Genomic DNA, 9,527 nt, shown 5'->3' with positions numbered 1-9,527 from the left:
AATATGACTTAGGATGTTTAGCAGAGTGCCTATCTCATTTAGTTATACACGGTCACTGTTACTAGTATTAACACAGTTGTGTGTTGACGTTTGCCTGTGTCACGTAGCTTGAGTGAGAGGCGATGTGATATTTGTGACGTTCGTCACTATCCGGACGCGGGACCTGGGGGGCCTGGGTCTCCACCAACGTAAGCGCGTACACTCCGGGGACCTTACCGCGCGCCGTGGCTGCCCCTCCTATCCGGGCCACCAGAGGGCGCGCGGCCTCTGCCGCAACCGCTCCCTGCGTCTGCGTCTGCGTCTGCGTCTGCGCCTGCGCCTGCGCCTGCGTCTGCGTCTGCGCCTGCGCCTGCGCCTGCGCCTGCGCTGCGCCAGCCGCCCGCCCTCGGCTCCCCTCCCGCAGGCGCCCGCCCCGCCTCGCGCTGGAACGCTCCGCCTCGCTCTGGAACGCTCCGCCTCCGTTGCCCCTAGCGGCTGTTTGTTGACTTCCGGGAACGCGGGAGTCGCCGATGCTCAGAGGGTCGCTATGGGGGGTCCAGAGGGGATCCAGGGCCCGCTTCGGGGCTGAGGCGCTGCCTTAGGCCCCACCGAGTCTCCCTCAACCCCTTCCCGGCCCAGGCGCAGGCTCCCCGTAGCGCCCTTCGGCATGGCGGAACCCGAGGAGGTGGTGCCCGGTGAGTGACACCCACGGCGGTGGCGGCGGGCCGGGAGGGAAGGCCCGCGGGCGGGCGGGCGGCCAGGCCCCGCCTCCGGGCCGGCCCCGTCGGGGGACAGGCCCGGGCCGCGGCCGCCTGACTTTGGTCGGAGCTCTGGCCGCGCCCCCTTGGGAAACTGAGGGGAGAGGAAAGAAGGGGAGGGACGGAAGGGGGGACTACGGGGAAGGGGGTGCTGGTCTTTCGTCTTCTAATTCTTTTAAAATAAGTTTTCGATGAGTTTCTCGAAGGCAGGGGAAGTTTTTATCTCTCTATGAGCTTCCCAAAGTACTTCCTTCGAGGTCCTCAGAACCCGGTTGTGTATTGAACGCAGTAAAGAGTGAGTGACCAGGGGGAGTGTGACCAGGGGGAGTGGGGTAAAAGAGGATGGGGAAAACGACTTGGAGAAAGGAGGGAGCCGTTAGCGAGTGGTTTTTTAAGACTTTTCCTCTGAGCTCCAGAAATAACCTTTGGCATTGTGACCCGGTACCGCGTACGTATTGCGTAACAGAAATAGAAGTTTCATGAAACAGTACTTGCTGTAGATGCGCTCAGATCTTTTCTATAATACATTCCCTTAAAAATGGTCATTGTGACCCACTAAGTTGATTTTCTGACCCACCGATGGGTCACGACCAACAGTTTGAAAAAACACTGGATTAGAGCAGAATCATGTATTCACTGAAATATGTATTGCGTTTCTGCCGTGCTCTTGGGCTCAAACATGGTTAAATTCCTGCCTCAAATTCACAGCTTAGTGAGAGATACAAGAAACTAAACAAAGTGACAGTATCGTTTGACAGTAGTTGCCAGGGGGCCAGAGCAGAGCCACCAAACCTTGGCTTGGGGTGAAGGTAACGGGGAAGGCTTCCTGGGAAGCCAGAGCAGGACAAAACAGTTAAAATTATTCATTCTATAAAAACTCAGAGCCTGTTCGAGAACCTGGCCTGCTAAATGTCAATTATCAGTTTGAACTGACACACCTCACAATTGTTCTCAGAAGATTTTCCACAGTGGCTAGTCTCTTGAGCATTAATATTTATTATTAATACTTGTGTTTGCTATGTCTTTCTTTCTGGTACCCATTTAGTTTCTTTATGTGTGATCATCCTCCTTGAGATTTCCTCAAAAGCTGGATCTGGCCTCCTATTTGGAGGTGTGTGTGTGTGTGTGTGTGCGCGCGCGTGTGCGTGTTTACATAGTTACTGGGATCTGGTAGGAGTTTTTGGTCTCTCTCCAAAATGGTACTGGACTAAAATAGTTTGTGAATACTCCTCCCATCAGGTAGCATTTAATGACTTAATTTAAGAATGTAAAAATCTCAACATCCTGCGTCCTCACGATGTTAATGATGAAACTCAATACTGTCCTGTTTCTGTGTGTGGAGAAAAGCCCTCAGTCAGGGGCTAGACCATGAGGTGTTCACCAGCGTGAGTGGGGCATTGAGTGTATCAGCTCATTCCAGGGAGTAGATGGTCCACCTCGTGACAGCAGGACTCTTAGTCACTGTGACAGTATATTTCTTAGTTTACACCAGTAAACGAATAATACATAATTAATTTATTAGATTTCATAAATAAAACTAGAATGAAGTCTGAGGAATAAAACTGAGTTAAGATGAAAGAAGGAGGGCATAGACAGTGCTGGAGCGGAAGCCAAGCTGTCGGGAGACAAGGGATCTGTATAGATAAATTACTGGAAAAATATTTTAGTTAACAGGCAACATAATAAAAGTTGTGAAATCCAAACTCTCATATATTTACAGATTCGGGTGCTGTGTTTACGTTTGGGAAAACTGAAATTGCTGAAAATATTCCCAGCAAATTCTGGTTTAAAAACGATATACCTATATATCTTTCATGTGGAGATGAACATACTGCTGTTATTACAGGTAAGTGTTAAAATCTTAAATGAAGATAGTAATACTTAGAGAATCCTAAGTATTATAGATGTGCTGTGTTTGAAACATGTTGAAGATACACAGAAAGTGGATGTTTTTTTACTTTGCCAGATAATTCTTGACAAATTGATTTATCAAGAGTGACTTCTAAGTTCCCTTAGTATATTTAAGTGTGATTTTCTATACATATTACTTTCTTAGAATAAATCTATTTGAATTTATCTATATAATCAAAAAATTATTACTGTATAATCTTAGAAACTCTTTACACCTAACAGAATATGGCTATAGGTAGATGGGCAAGGGAGCCTGTTTCACACAGAAAAGCAAATGACAGTGTTTAAGTACAGCTTTTTTATTGCTTTGTGACGACTTCATCTCACATTATGTTGCAAATGCTTCGATTTATTATTTCTTTTTCCTTCCCACCAGGAAATAATAAGCTTTTCGTGTTTGGCAGTAACAACTGGGGTCAGTTAGGATTAGGATCAAAATCGACTGTTAACAAGCCAACGTGTGTCAAAGGTTTGGGGTCTTTTCTTCTTTATCACTTTAAATACTTAAAGTATATAAAGTACTTTTATATTGATTGTGTAATTCTTTAATATCATATTATAAATAATAAAGTAGTTCTTTATTTTCTGAGATTTACTTGAATATTATTGGCATTTAACTTTATTTTTCATGTGATATTCAGAGCTAGTTTTATATGTTAGGGTCTAAAAATCATACTGATTTTAAACCCAGAGACCACAAAGGAAGTAATGATTCTACAGTATTGCACTTGAACATCCTTTTTTTTTTTTTTTTTTTTTTGGCCCGTTTGTAAACTAACTTAAATATTACTGTTACTGTATATACAGAGAACAAACAATATGATATGTTAGGATTTTGAGCTCTGTCTCATTTGTTCGAGTTGTGGACATCATGGTTCTGTTGGTTTTATAAAACACACTTTACCCTGCTGTGTATAGTTAGCAGCTGTGCTGAAGAAAATATTAGAACTAGGAGTTGATTAGTACTAGTGTTCTTACAAGAACAACAGGACAAAATATTCCAAATCAGGATTGTCCCAGAAAATATGAGACATATTACATCTTTACAAAGCTTTCTCGCCATTATGTGCAAAAGCTTCTGTTTGGTTATAACCTACGAATATCAGCTATACTTGAATGGTGATGGAGATTCCTTGGGATATGACAAGAGCAGGATTCTTTATCTTTGTAGCCAAATTTTTAATTTCAGCTCAAAATTTCAGTGTAATTTATCATATCCATGCTATTTATAGGTATTGTTGTGGAACTGTTAAAGTATTCCACTCGGTAAAAAAGTATTTACTGAGCACAGTCTGCTAAACCCTTGGGTTTACTTACAGTGCCTATGATCCTTACTCTCAAGTATCTAATCAACCTAACAGGATTGTCTAGACTATGAGATCCTTGAGACCAGGGACTCTGTCTTAGTGATCTTTGCAGCCCCTATGCTAAGCGCTTAGGAGATGTTCTGTAAATGTTTTTAATATGTAAATGAATGAATGAAGAACTTGAACATAGGTGTATGCCTATGAATATTGGACTTAGTGTTTTGTTGCGGCAGGTAGAAAGTAAGCTTGATGATGGTGATGGCAGATTAGGGAATAGATCAGGTTGGTGAAGAGGCAGCAAAACAATGCAGTGGATCTCAGCACGTGTTAATTACTTGTGGAGTTTTAAATAATATATAGATGCCTAGGCTTTACCTCAAACCTACTGACTCAGATTCTCCAGGGGTGGGGCTGAGCTATTTGTATTTTTTTTCAAAGCATCATTGGTTATTATGATGCACAACTCCTTGCAAAAACTTTTGATTTATTAGTTATGAACATTGACTTTGGAGTCAGACAAGCCTGGGTTTAAATCTGTTCTACCGCTTGGTTATCATTTGACCTGGATTATTTGTCATTTCCATAATCATAAAATATCTTAATTGTCATATTTTTATATTTTTAGCTTTAAAACCGGAAAAAGTGAAATTTGCTGCCTGTGGAAGGAACCACACCCTAGTTTCAACAGGTATAGTATTCAATCTGTATGACTTCCTGCCCAATTTGAGGACTGAGGTCTCACTCCAGTAACGTTTGTGACTTTGTAAAATTAATAGAAATGGTAACTTGGCAACAGTAAGATTAGGATTTTTAAAAAAGGTAAATGGTTAGTACACTTGTTTGCCTATGAAAATATGCAGATAAATGTTAAGTGACTGAAGAAAAAGCTTCTTTTCTTGGATTATGTCAAGGGACAGCATCTCCTTACCTGTGTGCACACCTCAGGGGCCACTTGCTCCTGATCTTGCTCTTCCCTCTTCTTTTCTGAGGGTGAGTGGAAGCCCTCCCCAAAGGGCTATTGATATGAGTTAGCACAATTCCAATAAAAATCCAAACAGGGTGTGTGTGTGTGTGTGTGTGTGCGTGTGTAGAAATTCACAAGGTGGTTCTAAAGTTTATATGGAAAAGCAAAGGACCTAGAATAGCCAAAACAATTTTGAAAAGACCAAAATTGGAGGACTAGCACTACCTGATTTCAAGACCTACTGTAAAAAAGCTACAGTGGTTAAGGCAGTGTGCTAGTAGTGAAAAGACAGACAGAGATTAATGGAACAGAATAGAATCCAGAAATAGACCCACATGTTTATGCCCAAGTAATATTTGACAAAGGTGCCAAGACAGTTCAGTGGAGAAAAGGTAGTCTTCAACAATCCTGCTGGAACAATTAGACATCCAGGCCCTGACCACCGAGCAGTCTTTCCTACTTCCTTTCCCACAAACACAGCTTCTTCTGTCTTCAGGCTGTTCTCACTGCTTCGGCCCCTGCCTCACCTCTCTGCCCTCACTCATACTTTTCCTTTGCTGAAATGTCTTTTCTCTTTCTCAGATTCTTGTCTCTTAAGATCCAGTATAAGTCTTACTTCATCCATGGAGCTTTTTGTGACTATTCACCTTTTTCCTTATGTCATTCTCTGAACTGCTTCAGCATACCACCAACTCTGGTTTGTTCCATATGTGTTAAATTGTGTGGTTCAATTCCATGTGGCCTTGTATCTTCCATTTGAAACCTAGTCTTATTTCCTCAATTAGGTTTCATTTTTTCTAAAATAATACCTAGTTTTAAATTTTTACTGATTCAGAATGATTTTGTCCTAAGTTTCCCCTGTAATTTAGTGAGGCTTTAATTCCATGTGCATTTTTATGACAGATATAACTAATTTTAATAAGTATATCTTTTTTTAAAAAAATTTATTTATTTATTTATTTATTTATTTTTGGCTGGTTGGGTCTTTGTTGCTGCACGCGGGCTTTCTCTAGTTGTGGCGAGTGGGGGCTACTCTTTGTTGCAGTGCGCGGGCTTCTCATTGCGGTGGCTTCTCTTGTTGCAGAGCATGGGCTCTAGGCGTGTGGGCTTCAGTAGTTGTGGCACGCGGCCTCAGTAATTGTGGCTCTCGGGCTCAGCAGTTGTGGCTCGTGGGCTCTAGTGCGCAGGCTCAGTGTTGTGACACACGGGCTTAGTTGCTCCACGGCATGTGGGATCTTCCCGGACCAGGGCTCGAACCCGTGTCCCCTGCATTGGCAGGCGGATTCTTAACCACTGCACCATCAGGGAAGTCCCAATAAGTATATCTTTATGTGTCATTACTTTAGAGCTTACTGGCAATGTTTATTTTCTAGGAATGATATACTTATTAATGTGATTAAGAAAATTGTTAACATTTATATAGTGCTTACCGTGTGCCAAGTGCCAGTCTAAGAATTTTATAAATGTTAACTCATTTAATCTTCATAACACCTCTATGGAGTAGGCACTATTATTATCCCATTTTACGGATGAGGAAAATGAGACACTGAGAGGTTAAGGATAGCTTGCCCAAAGTTACACAGCTGATAAGTGGCAAGCCAGAATTTGCGCCCAGGAAGTCTGGTTCTGGTGTCCCCTCTCCTAAACACAATGCTATACTGGCTTCCTGTTTAGCTAGAAAATTAAAATAATTACACAACATAGAATTTTCACATTTCTAATTATATTCTTCTTGTATTCGCCTCATTTTACTTATTTGTTACCTATTATGTCTTAGCTTTAATGGGTATGGAAGGTAAAATTAATGAACCACATCTCTTTTAAAATAGCTTGATTTGGATTATAAACTAATTTGGAAATTACTTTCCTCTTTTTCGCTCTGAATTAATAGTTCTGCATTAGCAAGAAAATACATTCCACACATTCTGTGCGTTTCAGTTGCTACTTAAAGTCTAGAGTGATTTATAAAATCTCACAAAAATGTGGAGCCTTGCTTGTTTTGCTGTATTTTTGACACCGAAATGAAGTTGTTCACCAAATTGTAGGATAATGCCAGCTTTCAGCTTTCTTCACTGGTAATAGAGGAACTGTCTGATATACACTGGTCTGCCTCATAAAGATGGTGACTATGGTATACTGATGTTTTCTTTTCTATGTGCAGAAGGAGGCAAAGTATACGCCGCTGGAGGAAATACTGAAGGACAGCTGGGACTTGGTGATACTGAAGAGAGAAACACTTTTCATCTAATTAGTTTTTTTACATCCCAGCATAAGATTAAACAACTCTCTGCTGGGTCTAACACTTCAGCTGCACTGACTGGTAAGACTTTTTTCCACTTCAAACTGGGACACATCCCTTTTTTTTAGACCAGAATATACCAAGTCAGTAAACTGAAGACAGCAGTGCTGTTTAGTTTTCTTTCATTGACCATGTGTTTTCAGAAGACGTTTAAAATAGAACTTAAAATCATGACATATACTACAACTTTATGCTTACATACGTTTAGAAGGTAATTGTTAAATAAATTCGAAGCTGTGCTATCGATCTGTTCCTTTAGATATTCTTAAACATTATCTTCATTGTGTGTTCTGAAAGTTATATTTCAGCTTTAATGAAGTTGCTGTCAGAAACATCCTAGAAATCTGTTGGATATATGTTATTAAAATACAGTTTGTAATGGTCATTGCATCTCTCTGCCCTCCCTATCAAAAGCCCATATGAGAAATTTCTGTAAAATTTGGAGCTGAGATAAACGTGTCTGACCGAAGAAGCTGCTGGTGTGCTGCTTCGTTCCAGTCCGGAGAGCTGTGTAACGTGCGGTGTTAGAGGAAGCCTGCGCGCAGCAACGAAGACCAAACGCAGCCAAAAAAAATTTTTTAAAAAAGAAATTGTACTAAGTAGCTACCTGGTATAAATGTCTTAGTAGTACTTTTCTTTCAAGATGCATAATTTTTCTAAATTAAAAAATAAATGCTCTGTTGGAAGTATAATAACTTGCCGTCCCTGCTACCTCTTAAAACCTTTTTTCCTCTTTGTGTTTTCTTTATAGAGGATGGAGAGCTTTTCATGTGGGGTGACAATTCTGAGGGGCAAATTGGTTTACAAAATATAACTAGTATATGTGTCCCTCATCAAGTGACCATTGGAAAACCTATCTCCTGGATCTCTTGTGGATATTACCATTCAGCTTTTGTAACAAGTAAGACAGAACAGTTTGGATTTCTCATGTTATCTCCCATTTCTAAGTTATTACTAAATAATAAAATGTCATAACATTCTACATTTCTACAGAAATATTGCCATGGTATTCCACGTAACGAAATAATTTTGGTCTGTTTTAAGTCACGGTATTTCTTCATTTCAATAATGAGTGTTTATAATTTCAAACTATCTGACGTGTTAACTTTTTTTTTTTAATATCGATGGTACTATTTTATTTATTTTTTTAATTAATTTTTAATTTTTGTCTGTGTTGGGTCTTCGTTGATGCGCACGGGCTTTCTTTAGTTGTGGTGAGCAGGGGCTACTCTTTGATGTGGTGCGCAGGCTTCTCATTGCGGTGGCTTCTCTTGTTGCGGAGCACAGGCTCTAGGGACGCGGGTTTCAGTAGCTGCGGCACGTGGGCTCTAGAGCGCAGGGTCAGTAGTTGTGGTGCACGGGCTTAGTTGCTCCATGGCATGTGGGATCTTCCCAGACCAGGGCTCGAACCCGTGTCCCCTGCATTGTCAGGCGGATTCTTAACCACTGCGCAACCAGGGAAGTCCCTTAACTTTTTTAATGAATGTTAGGTCTATTAGGAAAACAAAATTTATGCATAAGAAACCCTTCTAAATTTTGGCTCTCTAACTTCTTAGACTCTTTGGCATTAAAAACAAGACCTGTGAGCCTCTTTTCTCTGGATCCACTTGTCTCTGTAGTTTGACCTACTCTTTTCTTGTCCTGATAATTTGCTCTTACTGTTTCAGTACATGAGTCATAGATTTTCATTGTAGGAATAGGGATGAAGATTAGATGAAAAAGGAAGGGAGTTCAGTATGGGATATGCTTTCCTTTGTTGGGACTTTTCTCAGGATCCCCTATTTCTCCTTTTCCTGGGCTCACTGGCAACCTTCTCTACCTTAGTTAAAATATTTTAAACGTTGGACTCTTAACTGTTATAGCCTATATCTACACTGGTAGTAATACCAGAAGTATGATCACGGTTTTCCATCTTATTTATGGTTTTCCTAACAGTAAAAACACCCAGCAGAAATAGTTCTATGGATCCTCTTAGATATCTCTCTAAATATTTGTTTTATACATTTACTTCCTATCCTGTGCACCTCAGATTCAGGTTTAGAAAGTGCTTATTGACCTATCCCAGTGCCCCCCCAGGTTTACCAATGAATTGGTAGCAACTTGGTACCAAGAAAAGGCAAACTCTGACTTGGCTGGGTTTGTTCACTACTGGGTCAGTTTGTGTCTTGAAGAAACAATATTTATTCAATCAATAAATATTGTTGAATGAGGAGGTGAGTGAATGAATGATAAATTGACTGTGTTCCTTGGGGCAATACCACATACCAACTTATTTGCAACTCCTGGGGTTGGTATAGTCTGTACTCACT

The 9,527-nt window shown here is 40.9% G+C and overlaps 1 protein-coding gene across 4 annotated transcripts in view; it reads left to right on the top strand.

Moving 5' to 3' along the window:
- The first annotated feature begins 471 nt into the window (after nt 1–471).
- The window catches only part of RPGR (retinitis pigmentosa GTPase regulator), a 63,812-nt gene continuing 54,756 nt past the window's right edge, over nt 472–9,527 (top strand). For 2 of the 4 annotated variants that reach the window (XM_068532765.1, XM_068532762.1), the window contains exons 1-6: nt 472–674; nt 2,458–2,583; nt 3,025–3,117; nt 4,581–4,643; nt 7,081–7,239; nt 7,970–8,119. In XM_068532765.1, coding sequence (XP_068388866.1) covers nt 647–674; nt 2,458–2,583; nt 3,025–3,117; nt 4,581–4,643; nt 7,081–7,239; nt 7,970–8,119 — 619 coding nt within the window. In that variant the 5' untranslated portion in view covers nt 472–646. The remainder of the gene's footprint in view (nt 675–2,457; nt 2,584–3,024; nt 3,118–4,580; nt 4,644–7,080; nt 7,240–7,969; nt 8,120–9,527) is intronic. The other 2 variants (XM_068532763.1, XM_068532761.1) reach the window with 1 other exon arrangement.

The sequence above is a fragment of the Eschrichtius robustus genome, chromosome X (assembly GCF_028021215.1).
Source record: "Eschrichtius robustus isolate mEscRob2 chromosome X, mEscRob2.pri, whole genome shotgun sequence".
In the NCBI taxonomy this organism is placed as follows: domain Eukaryota; kingdom Metazoa; phylum Chordata; class Mammalia; order Artiodactyla; family Eschrichtiidae; genus Eschrichtius; species Eschrichtius robustus.
The sequence above is the reverse complement of the archived record's forward strand: the minus strand, read 5'-3'. Positions and strand labels throughout refer to the sequence as shown.